The sequence below is a fragment of the Myxocyprinus asiaticus genome, chromosome 10 (genome assembly GCF_019703515.2).
Source record: "Myxocyprinus asiaticus isolate MX2 ecotype Aquarium Trade chromosome 10, UBuf_Myxa_2, whole genome shotgun sequence".
NCBI classification, from domain to species: Eukaryota; Metazoa; Chordata; class Actinopteri; order Cypriniformes; family Catostomidae; genus Myxocyprinus; species Myxocyprinus asiaticus.
Window position 1 is genome coordinate 17,299,780 of NC_059353.1, and position 18,520 is coordinate 17,318,299.

The following is an 18,520-nucleotide window of genomic DNA, read 5'->3' on the forward strand; positions in this document are numbered from 1 at the left end:
AACTGTGTTTTCCATTATTTCTATTAATTAAATATATGGGAGATTCCCATATATCCCTTCGTTTAAATATACTTTAAAGAGGGGGCCTGGGTAGCTCAGTGAGTATTGACACTGACTACCACCCATGGAGTCGCAAGTTTGAATCCAGGGTGTGCTGAGTGACCCCAGCCAGGTCTCCTAAGCAACCAAATTGGCCCGGTTGATAGGAAGGGTAGAGTCACATGGGGTAACCTCCTGGTGATTAGTGGTTCTCGCTCTCAATGGGGTGCGTGGTAAGTTGTGCATGGATCATGGAGAATAGTATGAGCCTCCACATGCTGTGTGTCTCTGCGGTGTCATGCACAGTGAGCCACTTGATAAGATGCACGGATTGAAGCGGAGGCAACTGAGACTTGTCCTCCGCCACCTGGATTGAGGTGAGTAACCGCGCCACCACAAGGACCTAGTAAGTAATGGGAAATGGGCATGCCAAATTGGGGAGAAAAGAAAAAAAAAAAAAAAATATATATATATATATATATATATATATATATATATATATATATATATATATATATATACACACACACACATATATATATATATATATATATATATATATATATATACACTTTTAAGAGCACACCAAACAGAACTCAGAGTACATCTGTCACTCAGGTCACCAGATAGACAGAGTTTGTGAGTATGGAGTGCAGAACCACATGTGTAATACACTGATCCCGTTTACATGTATTTAAGAAAGCACTACACACTACAGAAAAAACAGCCATGCACATAAGTGCAGAACAGCGGGCAGCACATTGAGACTATTTATTTATTGAATTAAATCGCAGCCCTCGCGGTTTGAAAATTGCAGTGGATCATATTGTGATTTTGATTTTATTTTGGTAAATCATTCAGCCTTAACGTATTGATATAGGATTGGAGGACAAGATCTACTACGCTGCTGCTGCAGAGCAAGTATGGACACTTGCTACTGCTACAACATACACAGACATACTGAGTTAAGCATGTGGACATGCTGCTGTACAATTAGACATAAATACAATCCCCCAACAAAGCAGGGAAGCTGCACAAACACATAACACAAAACACAACCCCCCAAACAAGCAGATCTACCGCCAAGACTTGTGTACTGCTGCTGCTCCAAAGAACCATCTACACTGAGTGTATGCTAGCTAGGTGTGCCTTGGCCTACTCGGCCAAATGGCATAATGCTAATAAACTAAATCTGTGTGTGTGACTGGGCCTGCTTTGCCAAAAGGCTTAAACGGTTAGTGACCTGACTCATAATATGTATCTGGACCAGGAAATCCCAGAGCTTATTTATCTAATGAGTTGGACTAGCTATGTGTGGCTTTATTTAAATTAATGACCTAACATAGCGATGGGTGCCAGTGCCTGATTTGGCTACGGCTTACCTTGGTAAAGGTGCGCTTCTATGTGTCATGGCCAAAGCTGATAGAAGAAAAAGCCCCAGCAACCACCTGAGCAAACTGATGCATAATGCTGCCGTGAAACTGGCTTACTTGCAAACTGAGCAAATTTGAATGTTAGACAAAAAGAGTGTATTCAAGTTGATTGGCTACCCGATTACAAGTCAAAGGACCTATAGCTTACACAATGTGAGCTGACTGGCTTGACATATTACATGTGAGCAAGTTGATTGGCTAACAGATATTCAAAGAACCTATCAGCTTGTGCCATTCAGAGTTTCATGCCTGAACTTAGTCATTTTTGCTGGTGAAATAGCTAGGCCAGCACCAACCAGCACAAATCAGCATAAGCCAACCTTAGCAGCATGGAAATTCTTGCTAGTCTAGGCTGTTTTTTTTTTTTTTTTTTTTTTATTTTTTTACAGCAGGGATAGGAATATAAATGTGTTGCTGTTAGTGTCTGTATTGATGTGTGTGTGTGTGTGTGTGTGTGTGTGTTTGTATAACTTATTCTGATCTTCTTATCGCAGGTTTTGGATGGCCTTTTAGCACAGTATGGTACTGTAGAAAATGTGGATCAAGGTAAGGGCCATGTTCTGCATTGTCAGAACTTTTTTAATAGTTTTTATTCACTGTATGAAAAAATAAAAAGCCTTTTCTGTTGGGGAAAGAGGAGACATTGTCATATAACACATGCGTAGATGTAACCACATGGTTGTATCTAAATTACCAACAGACTCTGGACTACAGAGACAATGTGTGCATTTAGATCACGTTTTCCAAACTTAAATAACATCAACATATGCTACCGAAGGAGACGTCTCAGCTTTGAGGTTCAGTAATTGTCTTACTCAAAAAAAGAGAAAGAGAGTGAGACAAGTGGGAAAACATACGGGCAGGGCTCTTGGGAGAGTGTGTGAATGGGAGGAAGTCACAGACAGACAGTACGTGTGAGACTGACACAGAGAGAGAGGGATGAACTCTCTGCTCTGGCTGGAATAAGCAGTGTAGTAAAGCAGCAGTGTGTGTGGATTGAAGTGGGAGAGTGTGGCAAAGCTCCAGCTGTAATGTGTGTGTTTTCAGGGAGGTGCGGCGTGGTAATAGGGAGGTAAACGTAGGCGCCTGTGGTGTTTTTCTATTTCTCACTCACTCACTCTTTCTTTCTCTCTCTCTCACTCTCTCTCTCTTTATCTCTGTCTATTTCTCTCTTTGTATGGGAGAAAAAAATGGATGGGGCAGAGGCTTGTCACGGTTCTTGAAACTACAAATGCGATGTGGTCACATGGATTTCTGTCTACCTCTGAATGTGGTTTGATTGATCACAAAATGTTTAGGACCCTGTTTAGGCCTGTATTTAATAATGACCACTTGCAATCGGATCACCTGAGATGGATAATACCAGGTCTAAACAGGGCCTAAGAACTATTCACGCTTACAGGTGCCACCCATTCACACCCTGATGAACTTACAACAGATTGACCCATTTTTCACACACCTGCTCACAGACACCACAACATGTGTAATAAATGGTCAAATTGTGTACACCATTAAGATATTTCACCAGTTTTGTAGTGTAGACTTTGCAAGGGACAATAATATGGTCATATCTTTTTCATTTGCTCCTGTGAGGTTTATACTTATGAGTTCAAAATTTTTAATAAGGACATAAAGTGATACCATGTGATTTTTGGTGTGAAAAAAAGGACTTGTTGGGTAATTTCATATTTCAGTTTTTAACTTCTATCAGGAAGACTTGCAGTCTTGAGTCAAATTCAAGATGACATTTATTTGATGAATATAAAACAGAAAATGTAATGTCTCTCTTTGGCGTAAGCCCCGTCTGGCAGTCCGAAGAAGTTGTACTCGGAACCGTCATATCCTGCCAGAGATAGGAGGCAGGGGTGAGGAGCCTACCCCTGTGCAGGACGGGACTCGACTGGTGGTGGTGGGGTGGTGGAGGTTGCCGTGTTAGCACAACCAAAACAGCAATGTGATAATGTGAGCAGACTTATAAAGCAATGGCTTACATGTGATTGGCTAGGAGTTACCTAGCTAATGGTGCGATGATGTACAGCTGGTAGTCTTCCCGCTAGAACTACGCTGCGCTTACATTTCTATCAGGAAGACTTGCAGACTTGAGTGAAATTCAAGATGACATTTATTTGATGAATATAAAACAGAAAATGTAATGTCTCTCTTTGGCGTAAGCCCCGTCTGGCGGTCGAAGAAGTTGTACTCGGAACCGTCATATCCTGCCAGAGATAGGAGGCAGGGGCAAGGAGCCTACCCCAAAAGAGAGAGAAAGTAGACTACTACCCCCAAAAGAAAAGATCCAGTCAGGTACAGCCAGGTATTGTGTTGGCGTTCATTCTGGAGGGGAAAAAGAGAGAAATGTGAACACCTAGTTTTGACATGGTGCGTGATATCTCTGGCATGGTTGTGAAATACCTTTGCAATAGGAAAAGCTGTGCGTTTTTTTATTATTATTATTTTTTTTTAATTTTTTATCCTTGTCCTGGAGTGCGATTTTGGTCTCTCCGTCGAGGAGCCCCTGGTTGTGCAGAATCTTTGCCAAAGACGAACAAGGTGGTATGAGGCCCCACGTTAGGCCAGCGTAGTTGTGCAGTATTAATGTTGAAAAATAAACAATATTTGATTATGAAAACCCTCAGATGAGGGAAGAGTTGTTAGGATATCTTTGCCGAAAGGTGAACAACGTAGCGTAAAGCCATACAATAATGGCGACGTTGCGTGCAATCCCTTTGTTGAAAGAAAACAACATTTGATTATGAACCCTCTGGCGAGGGCAGACATTGTTTGATGGTTATCTTTGCCGAAAGGTGAACAATGTAGCATAAAGCCATACGATAATGGTGACATTGTGTGCAATACCCTTCGTTGAAAGATATCCCATGAGGCTCTAGCCCTCCAATGAGGGCGGCTGTTGTTTAATGGTTATCTTTGCCAAGGTTAACAGCATACATAAAGCCGTACGATAATGGCGATGTTGTCGTGCAATACCCTGTTGAAAGATATCCCATGATAGTGTGAGCTTTCCGGCGAGGGCGAGCTGGCTTGTGCAATACCTATGCAAAGGAAACCATGCTTGAGATTATGGAAGACCTGGTGAGGAGGGTAGGCATAGATATGCATTATCCTTGTGAAACGATGGACATGCTTGAATTGAATCATTGTGTAGGGAAAGATGTGATGAGAGAGAGCCACCAACCACCACCAGATAGGTATGAAAACTTATGGCTAATGGAGAGTTGAGCTTGTTTGATGATTGGGTTAGGTCGACTATATTTCAGGGAGAGTGAGGAAGACCAGTGGCCGAGCATCTTGACATTGGACTCCGGTATACCTCGACGAGCCTCAGCAGTAGTTGCTTGGATGCGAAAAGAGTGCCCCGAGAAGACATGAGGGGAGAGACCACAAAGTTTTAGGGTAGCGGCGAGGTGGTTTCTGAACCAGTAGTGCGACATGGGGGTTAGGGATGGAGTGTTGAATAGGGGAGGAAATTTGAGATGTCTAGTGTGAAAGAAAAGGAAATGAACATGCACACTGGGAGATCAGAATGGAAAATAGGAGTACTGTGTGATTGGCAGAAGGAGGAATATTGAGCCCAGGCAGACTTGTAGGAAGTGAGTGTGGATCGGGCAAGTGCTTTCTGCATGAGATTTGGAGCGGAATTTAAATGGGGTAGTAAGGAGGGGCTTAATCCAGCAGGAGGTCTGAGATGGGAAGGCAGGGAATGTTTTTTTTTTTTTACATTGAAAATCCCAGGAATGTGTCTGTCTGAGATAATGAAGTTGCAGGAAATGCTCTGCCATGTCAGACGTCTCATAAGGGAGATGCGGCTAGAGGAGGACCGGCCTTAATTGATTATAGTGACAACTGCAGAATTGTTGCAAAACTACGACACGTTTGCGTGTCCAAAGGGAACCCCATATAACGCTGACCATGACGATGGGATGAATTTCAGAGAGAGTGGAAGAGGGAGCATAGGAAGCTATCGAAAAATTAATCTGGCCATTTCCCTGTGAACCATGATCCTAGAAAATATCCCCCAAATCCTACGGAGGGAGCCACGTCCGTGAAAAGGGACATGTCGTCCAGAGATTTTTTTTTTTTTTTTCTGTGTGTGTGAAAAGGAAATGCCATACCAGTGATTTAATAGCTGTGACCGGAAGAGGAGGTCCGAGCGGCTGTCATCGATTGATATTATGTAGGAGAGGTTGTCTTCGGAATGGGCTAGTGTGAGGAGGTGGGAAACTAATGAAGAATGATGCACATGGCAAAATTGAGGTGGCCTAATAGGGACAGGAGATCGCGTGATAACACCCAAACTGACTGGAGGATGACGTGCAAATAGACCTGATTCCGTCGAGTTTATCTTTAGGCAGGGAAGCTTACATGTTTAAAGAATCGAGCGTGATGCCGAGAAATTCGAGAGACATGGCAGGGCCCTTTTAAAATTAAAAGACTCTTAAAATTTAGAGGGGCCAGTCGGCGGGGTGAATGGGCATGATTTGAAAGCATCTTTGATATCAACCTTTTTTTTTTTTTTTTTTTTTTTAATTTATTTATTTTTTATTTGTATATATTTTTGCCCGTGAAACCAGCAGACCATGCATGGTCCATGACATGCAGCTCCAGTGGACTGAATTTCGGTATCTGCTGCGAGAACACGTATCCGGCACTGTGATGTCCAGAGGAATGAATCCTACTGCCTGCTGCTGACGAGAGCTGCCCTGATACACATACACTACAGGTCAAAATTTTTGAAACACTTGACTGAAATGTTTCTCATGGTCTTAAAAATCTTTTAATCTGAAGGCGTATGCTTAAATGTTTGAAATTAGTTTTGTAGACAAAAATATAATTGTGCCACCATATTAATTTATTTCATTATAAAACTAAAATTTTATAAAAAAATAAAAAAAGTTTTTGAAATTGATGACTTGGACCAAATAATAAAGAAAAGCAGCCAATAAGTGCCCAGCATAGATGGGAACTCCTTCAATACTGTTTAAAAAGCATCCCAGGGTGATACCTCAAGAAATTGGTTGAGAAAATGTCAAGAGTACATGTCTGCAAATTCTAGGCAAAGGGTGACTACTTTGAAGATGCTAAAATATAACACAATTTTGATTTATTTTGGATATTGTTTAGTCACAGCATAATTCCCATAGTTCCATTTATGTTATTCCATATTTTTGATGACTTTACTATTATTCTAAAATCATATAGATTTTATATAGTCATATTCGACTCAAGATTGCACCGAGTATGGCTGCTGCGTTGCGAGCTCCGACACAACATGGTAGTGTTTCGTTTGTTTTGTTTATAATTCTTATGTTTTTTGTCTTGGATGTTGTCTGCCTTATTGTCTACGACAGACAAACACTTTTGGACATTGGTTCAGCAATTACACACCGTAAACCGGACTTCAAATTCCTCAATGCCGACCCGCTGTTTACAAACACGCAAGCAGAGCCCTTTGTCTGTGCTGCACGGCTGCGGAAACGTAGGAGGAAAAGGGGAAACAGAGCCGTCATTCTCATCAGAGTAAGACACCGCGCAAATCGACCCCTGCTACCCAGTATTCTACTGGCAAATGTTCAGTCTCTGGATATCAAGCTCTGCGAGCTGAAAGCGCGGATCTCTTTCCAACGAGAGATGAGGGACTGATGCATTATCTGCCTTACGGAAACTTGGATGTCTGCGGAGATTCCAGACTCAGCCATTGAACCCGCGGGGTTCTCCGTGCACCGAGCGGACAGAGCGAAAGACCTCTCAGGTAAAAGCAGAGGTGGTGGTGTATGTTTTATAATCAACAAATCCTGGTGTGATCAGAGGAACATACATTCTATCAAGTCTTTCTGCTCTCCTGATCTGGAATTTCTCATGTTTCTGTGTCGACCATTCTGGCTACCGAGGGAATTCACAGCAGTCATTATCACTGCTGTGTACATCCCCCCCACAAGCCGACACAGACCGGCACTCAAGGAACTGTATGGGATTATAAGCAAGCAGGAAACCACGCACCCTGAGGCCATGTTCATTGTGACCGGGGACTTTAATAAAGCCAGTTTCAAATCAGTCGCACCAAAATACCACCAGCACTTTAGTTTCAACACACGAGGGGACCGGGTTTTGGACCATTGCTACTCTCCCTTTCGGGATGGCTACAAATCCCTCCCCCGCCCACCATTTGGCAAATCGGACCACTCTTCCATTCTGCTTCTGCCCGCTTACAGGCAGAAACTGAAACAGGAAGCACCCACCCTCAGAACGATCCAGTGCTAGTCGGACCAATCAGACTCTACTCTACAAGACTGTTTTGATCACACGGACTGGGAGATGTTACGGTCAGCCTCTGATGACTACATCGAGCTTTACGCTGATAGTGTAATGTGTTTCATCAGAAAGTGCGTAGAGGACGTTGTTCCGACCAGAACAACACGGATCTATCCGAACCAGAAGCCATGGATTAATAGCGATGTTTGCGCGGCACTTAATGTGCGGACCTCCGCTTTTAATTCCGGGAACGCGGAGGAGCATAAACAAGCCAGTTATGCAAAAGTTATCCATCGTTTATACAGAACAACAAAACTCCAGTACAGGAACAAGATTGAAGGACAGTTTAACACCACCAACTCTAGAAGCATGTGGCAGGGACTTAACATCATCACGGACTTTAAAGGGAATAAAAACTCCGCCATGAACACCGCTGCCTCTCTCCCGGATAAGCTAAATACATTTTATGCTCGTTTTGAGGGAAATAACACCGCCCTCGTGGAGAGAGCTCTCGCAGCCGAAGCTACAGAGGTTAGTTCACTCTCCGTCTCTGTAGCAGATGTAACCGATCCTTCCGACGGGTGAATATCCGCAAAGCCACGGGCCCAGACGGCATTCCGGGCCACATCATCAGAACGTGCACGAACCAGCTGGCTGGTGTTTTTATGGACATTTTCAACCTTTCCCTCTCTTTGTCTGTAGTCCCCACATGCTTTAAAACATCCACCATTGTGCCTGTTCCAAAGCAATTAAAAATCACTTGTTTAAATGACTGGCGTCCGGTTGCTCTGACCCCCATCATCAGCAAATGCTTTGAGAGACTAATCAGAGATTACATCTGCTCTGTGCTGCCTCTCTCTCTAGACCCGTTGCAGTTTGCTTACCTCAACAACCGCTCCACTGATGATGCCATTGCATCTACAATACACACTGCTCTCTCCCACCTGGAAAAAAAGAACACTTATATGAGAATGTTGTTTGTAGACTACAGCTCAGCATTCAACACCATAGTGCCCTCCAAGCTAGATGAGAAACTCCAGGCTCTGGGCTTAAACAGCTCGCTGTGCAGCTGGATCCTGGACTTCCTGTCAAGCAGACGCCAGGTGGTTAGAATAGGCAGCAACATCTTCTCATCACTGACCCTCAACACTGGAGCCCCACAGGACTGTGTTCTCAGCCCACTCTTGTATTCCTTGTACACACATGACTGTGTGGCAACACATAGCTCCAATGCCATCATTAAGTTTGCTGATGACACGACGGTGATAGGTCTGATCACTGACCATGATGAAACAGCCTACAGAGAGGAGGTGCACACTCTGACACACTGGTGTCAGGAGCACAACCTCTCCCTCAGTGTCAGTAAGACAAAGGAGCTTGTGGTGGACTTCAGAAGAAAAGACAGTGAACACAGCCCCATCACCATCAATGGAGCACCAGTGGAGAGAGTCAGCAGCTTCAAGTTCCTGGGTGTCCACATCACTGAGGAATTCACATGGTCCATCCACACTGAAGTCGTTGTGAAGGAGGCTCATCAGCGCCTCTTCTTCCTAAGACGGATGAGGAAGTTTGGAATGAACCGCCACATCCTCACACGGTTCTACACCTGCACTGTAGAGAGCATCCTGACTGGCTGCATCTCCGCCTGGTACGGCAATAGCACTGCTCACAACCGCAAAGCACTGCAAAGGGTGGTGCGAACTGCCAGACACATCATCAGAGGTGAGCTTCCCTCCCTCCAGGACATATATACCAGGCGGTGTGTGAAAAAAGCTCGGAGGATCATCAGAGACTCCAGCCACCCGAGCCATGGGCTGTTCTCACTGCTACCATCAGGCAGGCGGTATCGCAGCATCAGGACCCGCTCCAGCCGACTCCATGATAGCTTCTTCCCCCAAGCAATCAGACTTTTGAACTCTTGATCTCCCACGATCAAAATACATCAGCACTGCACTTTATTACTCTTACTCTTATATCTCACACCGGACTGTCATAAATTATATTATTATTATATTATATTCTCTCTTAACAACTTACTATAAACCGACAGCCTGAATGTCAATACAGTACATTACAACCTACTGTACATTCTATATATACTATATATACTTTTTTTTTATTGAATAATGTGTATCTATATTGTGTGTATTGTATACTGTACAGTGTATGTTATTATTTGTATATTGTTGAGTGTAATTATGTGTATAACAGATGTTTAAATTGTGTTGTGTTAATTTGATGTTATTGTAAATTGGTATATGTCTCATCACTGTCACGACTGCTATGTTGATCGGAACTGCACCCAAGAATTTCACACACCATTGCACTTGTGTATATGGCTGTGTGACAATAAAAGTTATTTGATTTGATTTGATTTTGATTTAAAATGTGAAAAAAAAAAAAATTATAATAAAGAATGAGTAAGTGTTTCAAAACTTTTGACCGGTAGTGTACACACACACAGGTTCATTGAGTGGAGCAAAACAAAATCATTGCTAACTTTAAAATCAATAAGGCATTTGGAAACATAGTTGAAAAAATAACAAAAGCATTTGGAGGGAGCTATGACTTACCATAAGGAACAGAAATTAACAGTAGCAAGATTAAATTAGTGAGCTTGATTCGGCGCAGGTTTTATCCAATGATTGCAAAACCTACTTACTTGCTACTAAATGTAACGTCCCCGACCACATGCATTAAAAGTGAACAGCATCATACTGAAATGTGTTGATACTTAAAGTAATGTAGTTAGGCTGACATGACTGTTAAACTCGTGAGCTTTGACATTTTGAACATTGATGAAGCCCCAATGCTTGAAGATCCCCATAGATTGAAACATGGTCCGACAGAAGATGAAAGTGAATTATTTATGAAGACATACGATACAAATTACTACACTTAATAATGCCTGAATGAGTAATAAAACATAAATATGCCGTGAAAAAGGAATTACCCCCTGTATGAACTGATCATATAGGCGATATGCATTGTGCTGGTAATGAAATTATATGATGAATAAGAGAATGCAGTGCGGAGCCTGCCGCTAGGTGTTAGAGGCGCGCCGCAACAGTGGTGCTTCCGATGAAAATGTGGAAGTATGTATAGAGTAAGGAAACGCTGGATTTTCCGAAGCGGCATTAATGCGCCCTTGAAGGCGCTCGGGTAGGGAATGCCGCTCGAAATGTTGAACCGAACGAGATAAGTTAATTATTTCACTAAGGACCCTTTCACAAGACTTTAGTGAAGACTATATTAAACTGTGATGCCGTGCTCTCTCGGAGTGCCCACATCGTGAGCTCTGTCTTTCCTAGTGAGAAGGGCGTAGGGATGATACCTTGTATTGGAAAGTGTCCGCTATGTGAATTAGAGCAAAGAGCGACCAACAAAACGGGGATATCTTACTGAATTGAGTGATGGGACCCTGTACAATGAGCACTGTACATCATGACATGCCTGAATAATGATCTTAATTCCCATGCAACACGGTGAATGACATGCAAGTGAACATTGACCGAGTTACCCTCATGTGATCACGCTGTGAACGCGTGGTTGCCTGCCGTTACTATGAGAGCGAATGCATTGTTGACATGAAATATTGCCTTTTGATATTGATGCAGATGTGTTATGATGAGCAGACAGTATGGCAACAGAAGGCCTAGACCCATGACTAAATCTGAATGCATTTGATGGGTATGATAATAACTTAGCTTATTTCTGATGGAAATCAGCTGCTGCCTGAGCCAATGATTTTGACAGACTTGGCGAGGAGTGCACTCCTTCCGCGTCGGGTCGTGCATTCCGATTGAGGTGGATGCGGTGGCCCGATTGAGGGAGATCTCCTAAGTGAATGAGATATGGTTGAAGATCCCTGTTTGGTGATTGTTTACTCCCCATGGGTTTGATGCGGGCAGAAGGTGAGATGAAGTGACGGTGTCGTTTTGGGAAGGCGGGCTTCCAGAGATGTTCTGTGCACGGGTTCTCCTGTGGCCTGGAGAGGTCGGAATATGTCTATTATGATTCCGAGAGGGCGCAATCCCACTGAGAATCCGGAAATTTGCAGATGTGTGTTGCGGTGAGGAATTGCTGATTCTGGATAAGGTAAGGAGCAGTGAATAATTCACACAGTGGTGGAAGAGTGTGAGAGAGAGTGAAGTCAAAACTGATGCACTAGGTAAAAAAAATAAATAAATGTGTCTGTCAAAAGCATTTGGAATTATCCATCAATGTTTAAAAAAGTCAGCAAACACAACCCCTGCCCCTAACCCAAACCCAAACCCTAAACCTAACAATCAGTAAACAAAAAAAGAAATTGTAGAGTGAAAAATGCAACCTCCGAATCACACCAAACTTTGTTTATGTGAACATGATTACTTCCTGGCTTCCATTGGACCAGGAGCTCACGCAGCACACTTTCAGTTGCGCTAGAGCAGGGGTCGGCAACTTTTTTGACATGGAGTGCCATTTGACCACTTGTGAAAATGTTTCTATTTTGCATTTTTCTATTTTAATAGCTTATTTTTCATTATAAATGATATTATCAGCAAAACAGTTTGAGTGAAAAATTTGTGAAAAACCTTGCATGTGAATTTTCACAGAGCATCTTGTGAAAGTGTTTTAATGAAAGAAAACCTGTCCTTTTGCACAAAATGAGTTAACACAGTTAATGTCACAAATTTGCTTATTTGATTACTGATCACGAAATTGTGTGGAATCTTAAATATTTCTTATATTATGTCATATATTTTTCAAAATCATAGAGAGGGGTAATCACTATCACGCAAGCAACAGTGAGAGAGGAGCAGGCTATTTTATTTATATGAAGTTTTGTCACCTGACCTGCATTCCAATCTACATCTTGATGTAATCCTTCCTCATGATCATGCAGTGTGTTTTCATCAGCTGAATGGGAGTGTGACAAGACTCCTGCTGCGCGTGCAAGCCGATCAAATATTTAACACTTTTTGATGAATCGCACCTGCAAAATACAAAAACTTTATTTCCAGGTTAATTTATATTTTGAATAGACTCAGATTTTGAACCCACGATATGGGTTTATGTTTTCTCTTTTAATCGTTTAATGTAATTTTGAGTGTGACTATGGTTTAAGGAGGGTGTACCTGTATGCTGGGTTGGGAACCTCAAGGATTAATAGTGGTGTTTTCCTTATTACATCACGTGTTGTTTTGAAAGCAAAAAGAAACAAATGAAACACGGAATGTAGGCTGTCATCCGCGCGGCTTGACCGAAGCAAAGCTTGCGCATTTACTCGCAGGATTAACAGAAAGTGAAGCACCTTTCTGCTTGTGATGCGCGAATGGCTTGCACATGCTGCACGAGTCTGTTGGGTATATTGAAGTCTCATCACATTTTAACTTTTTGTTTAGCCTCCCATTCAGCTCATGAAAACACGCTGCGTGATCATGAGGAAGGATTACATCAAGATGTAGATTGGAATGCAGGTGCGGAATTTATATAAATAAAATAGTCTACTCCTCTCGCTGTTGTTGGCATGCCAGTGATTACCCCTCCATGTGCCAATGCTGGTATGTGTGCCATAGGTTGCCGACCCCTGCGCTAGAGGGAAATGTGTTCACGTTTGAATTGATGCAAAAGTGTCTGATGGGGTAAAGTGCTTGTCAGTAATTCAGCAGAATGGGGTCGATTTTGGGGAACATTAACTTTCAGAATTTTCATGTCGATTTCCTGCGTGATCATGTTGGACGTTCATGCACGCTCATCACAATAATTCCGTCATGATGTAAAGGCAGCAGTAATTTTTTGTCTGTCTTTCTCTGTTGTTCTTTCTTATTGATCGTATTGCGTGATCTGTCCTCATTGGCAACACTCACTGGTTATGAGATTAATCGCATGAGCTGCCTTTGTGGGCTTTGTGGTTCTTTTCATGTGTGAATCACTAGATTTCTGCCCAGCTCGTCCCACTCAACTCCCTCTAGACGGACTGTCTAATCAATAAAGGGGCTTTTCTCTTTAGAATGCTGTACACATACACACATTTCCATCTGAAAGTATTAAAATGGTCTAAAACAGTGGTCACCAATTGGTGGACTGCGGTCTGGGTCCAGACCCCGTTCTAGGTCTGGGTCCGGACCCCGGATTGGTACCACCCGTACTGCGAGACATCATGACCTAGGTTGCCTCCTCTCACTGTTTCAACACTTTAAGTGAGGAGCGTGACAAAACAACAGAGCTGTGTAAACCACAAGCACTCAGGGGTGTAGATAGCGCTGATCTTTCAGCGCTGTATCCTCATAATTTTCACTGGCATCGATCCTGCTCCCTTTATGCCCTTTCCCGTTTCGCACACATTGCCTCTCTCTTCCACATTAATGATGGTAGGCCGTAGCAGAGAAATACAATGAGCAGCAATATAGATAGACATCTTTCAAAGTGAAACTATCTTCATGTGTCTGATTTGACTCTTGATGGTTCTGCTAAACCAGGTTTGTGATAGGCAGGGTTGGGAGGGTTACTTTTTAAATGTATTCCACTACAGATTACAGATTACATGCTGTAAAATGTCGTTTGTAACGTATTTTGTTAGATTACTCAAAGTCAGTAACGTATTCTAAATACTTTGGATTACTTCTTCAGCACTGGTAGATTTTTTCACTTGTTTTGACTATAAAAACTCTGTCAGTACAGTAAGACAAAATACACATGTTAAAAATACATTCTCTGAAAAACCTAAATATCTTATGCAGTGTTGTTTCTAAAACAAGATTAATCTAATTGATCTTGTTTTAAGGATTTTTAGATATTTTTACAGGAAAACAATACAAAAATTATTATCAAGAATAAGATTTTTGCCCTAATATCTTAATATTTCTTACTAGAAAAAAAAAGAAATTTGATCGTGCCTGGTAACGTGCATGTAAAATGGCTAGAAATAGCATTTTAGCTTAGTGTAAAACTGATAATTTACACAAGGTTTATTTCTATTTCTTCTGCTCCAAACTTACTTCAAACTTACTTCAAACGTACTTCTCTGTGTGCTCGTATGAATGTAACACATCATAAGAAAGTGTTTCACCGCTGTTCAAATGCACTTTGGATCTCATCATTTATATGTATAAATGTTTTCCATCTGAAAGGACTAAATATTAAATGAAACAAATGACAATAAAATGCAAAGTAATCTCTTCAGTAATAAAAATACTTTTTGAATGTAACTGTATTCTAATTATCAATTATTTAAATTGTAACTGTAGTGGAATACAGCTACTTATATTTTGTATTTTAAATACGTTATACCGTTACATGTATTTCATTACTCCCCAACCCTGGTGATAGGACAAGTTAACTCTTCCCAAATGGTACTATGTTAGAAAAGCATTGGCTAAAAATTGTGGGAATGCTGTTTCTGACATTTCACTCTCTTTGAAGAATGTAATATAGCTTGACCTTTACCCGGGCTGGAGCTGTACTGCACACCGGTGCTATAGTTCTTAGTAGAAACGTGTATAACTGTGTAAACTCTTGAAGTGGAGAGTCCTTGCCCTCATTGTGTCTGTCTTTAGATGATACACAGGGCTTTGATCTGTGGACAGCAGGACTGTTTTGTGCTTTTTACTGTGAAGCACACATCTGGCCAGGGCACAATCCCCATTTTATATGCAGACACACAAGTGGCTCTTCACATCACCAGGGGAAAACTGCATTTGTTTGCCTTCATGGATCTAACACAAAAGCATGTAGTCACACATGCTTACGAAAATGACCAAGCTCTTTCTAAACATGCACTCATGCTCTCTCTCTCTCTCTCTCTCTTTGCAGTTAACACTGACACAGAAACAGCAGTGGTGAATGTCACATACTCAACGAAAGAGGAGGCTAAAATGTAAGCATCTTAGCTTACCACTGGAAAACATGATGTATTCTTATCAAAGTTGGGCTGGGTGATATCACTAAAATAATTTGTCAGCCTTTTCATGATATTAGATATTAATTGTAATATTTATTTATTTCCTCTAAAATAACATATGATTATTTTTTCAATCAGTTGGATCCTTGATTTTAACCAAACCACCATTGCTGCCATTAGATTCAAATTGTTTAATACAAGACATAAAATATAATAAGAGTCTATTTTAAAAAATAGATGTTTCCAGACTGTTTTTCACCAAATGAACAGAAGGTATAGTTATATTTAATCATTTTCACTTAACTGCACTAATACATAGTAAAAAAAACCTGCAATATTTATCTACATACTGTATATTTTTTTACTAATATATTTTTGAGTAATGACACAAATGAATCATTAAATCTCGTTATAAATTGAACCATTGAAATGGACAATTTAAATTGATTTATTGAAATGAATTGAACTAACAACTTACCAAATAACAACTTTAGCTTTTACTTTTGAACTTTGAATCAGAGATGCTACTGTATGTATACGTCTCTGTCTCAATGGTTTCATACTGATCAAGATTCACGATGTTGCTTAGTTGTATATTGTCAGCAAAATCATTGCAAATGTATCATGAATAATCAATATATCACCCAGCCCCATATATAAGTACCAAAACATGTTATTGTAAATAAAAATCACCACCTTCATATTGCTATTGTATTCTGTTGATAATTGTGCACCTCTCCTCCATGTCTTCAGAGCTGTAGAGAAGTTAACTGGACAGAAGTTTGAGGATTACTCCTTCAAAGTGTCTTATATCTTGGATATGGATGCTGCTCCACCTCTGCCAGCAACCCGGAATCGTCGGAGTGGAAGGGCATTGCGAGATCATGACTCCCAGCCCGGGACATCGGGAGGCTCTCTGGGGCCGCGACAGAAACAGCCAGACTTTCCCCTGCGCATACTGGTGCCCACGCAGTTTGTGGGAGCCATCATTGGCAAGGAGGGGCTCACAATCAAAAACATCACCAAACAGACACAGTCCAAGTGAGTGAGAGTGAATTGATGAGACATGCACATTTCAAACATATGTGATTGATGATTTAATGACGTAGGTCAATTAGTATCCCTCATATCATTTTTTTAATTGATATTAACATGTTTAAATGCCTTTGTTGTAGAGACAGACCATTAGAATGACTGTTATAAGTAGCTCTAAGCATTATCAAATTAGGTAATAATTTAAATAAACACACATGAACCATTTAATGAATTTATGAACCACTGTTATATGCAATATTTACTCCAAATTTATTTAAAAATTATTTAAAAACAGAAAATGCATTATCCATTGACAAGGTCATCAGAAGATTTTGGACACTGACGAGTAGCTAAATATCACTGATTTATCTACTTGGCTAATATACTGTATCAGTCTGTGCATATTTCATATAAAAACCTCCTGAATGATAATAAGAGATTTTGATTGAGCTCTGTTGAAAAGTCATGCTGCTGTTCTGATAGGGTGGACATCCATCGTAAGGAGAATGCAGGAGCAGCAGAGAAGCCCATCACCATCCACTCCACTCCTGAGGGCTGCTCAGCTGCATGCCGCATGATCATGGACATCATGGAGAAAGAGGCTAATGACACGAAGGTGTAAGTCTGAATCTTCCACCTAAAGTTACTCTGTTTATCTCACAGAGCTCTTTGTGCATGTCTCTCTATGCATGGCTTGTGGTCTGTCTTCTGCAGAATGGAGGATATTCCTTTGAAGATCCTGGCCCACAACAGTCTGGTCGGAAGACTGATTGGGAAGGAGGGCAGGAACCTGAAGAAAATCGAAGAGGAGACAGAGACCAAGATAACCATTTCCTCGTAAGTGTCCATTGAGTTTGATGGCATCCAGCAGCAGAACAAACAGCTTGGTCTGCATAGAAGACCAGTTAGACCAGCTATAATGTTATATTATGATGTTATGATGTTTTGCTGCAAAAGCCAGCTTAAACCAGCCTAAGGTAGTTTCCTGGTCTTAGCTAGTTTAAATTGGCTTTTTAAGCAGGGCAGGCATCATAATGTACAATAGAAAAGTTGGAGAACTCTTAAATACTTTTGAAACCTGTCATAAGAAAAGAGTATACTAGTTGAAAAAATAAGCCCTGATATTTTCTGCTTTCAACATTGGCCAGTTCAGACTAAGGCATTTTTAATAATAAAAAAAAAAATGCCAATATTGGCCGATACCTATATGGTAACTCATATATTGTGCACCCCTCCTGAAAACAATATAGTACTCCTCCACTTTTCCTTGCAGGCATACTTGACTTCAAGTTGAGGAAACTTGTTTCAACCTGCAAAGTTGTTTTGATAGAAAATGTTGTTCTTTTAGTGAAGCTATTGATTATAACGTAACCTCATAATAGCGTGACCGTTCACAGAGTTCATGTGTTCAGCGTGTCCTTTAGTTTCAGCTAGCACCAGGTTACAGGTGGTCCTTTGTATTTCCCAGAAATAAAGCTTTGGACGTGAGTCACCCAATTAAGCCTTAACCAGGACTCCTGACGTCATTGCTTAGCTGTCCGTATAACATCTAAAACAACTTCATTCATCAATGCTCATCACTATCAACTCAAATGACTTGATACCAGGTGGACATGTGTGTCATCTCTATCACTTTTAATGGAGAAGAAAAATGTGTCTGCTTTTTTTCTTTCTCTCTGTCTCTTTCCTCCCCATCCCACAGTTTGCAGGACTTAACTATTTATAACCAAGAGAGAACCATTATCGTGAAGGGGAGTATTGAGGCCTGTTGTAGGGCTGAAGTGGATGTCATGAGGAAACTGAGGGAAGCCTATGAGAATGACATTGCTATTGCTGCTATTAACGTAAGTGTTTGTGGTTTCTG

General features: G+C 41.2%; 1 protein-coding gene across 4 annotated transcripts in view; it reads left to right on the plus strand.

Annotated features, from left to right (window-relative positions):
- The window catches only part of LOC127447188 (insulin-like growth factor 2 mRNA-binding protein 2), a 102,666-nt gene that overhangs the window by 64,060 nt on the left and 20,086 nt on the right, over positions 1-18,520 (plus strand). For all 4 annotated transcript variants that reach the window (XM_051708838.1, XM_051708837.1, XM_051708836.1 and 1 more), the window contains exons 4-9: positions 1,967-2,018; positions 15,534-15,597; positions 16,375-16,662; positions 17,140-17,274; positions 17,371-17,493; positions 18,359-18,500. In XM_051708838.1, the coding sequence (XP_051564798.1) occupies positions 1,967-2,018; positions 15,534-15,597; positions 16,375-16,662; positions 17,140-17,274; positions 17,371-17,493; positions 18,359-18,500 (804 nt within the window). The remainder of the gene's footprint in view (positions 1-1,966; positions 2,019-15,533; positions 15,598-16,374; positions 16,663-17,139; positions 17,275-17,370; positions 17,494-18,358; positions 18,501-18,520) is intronic.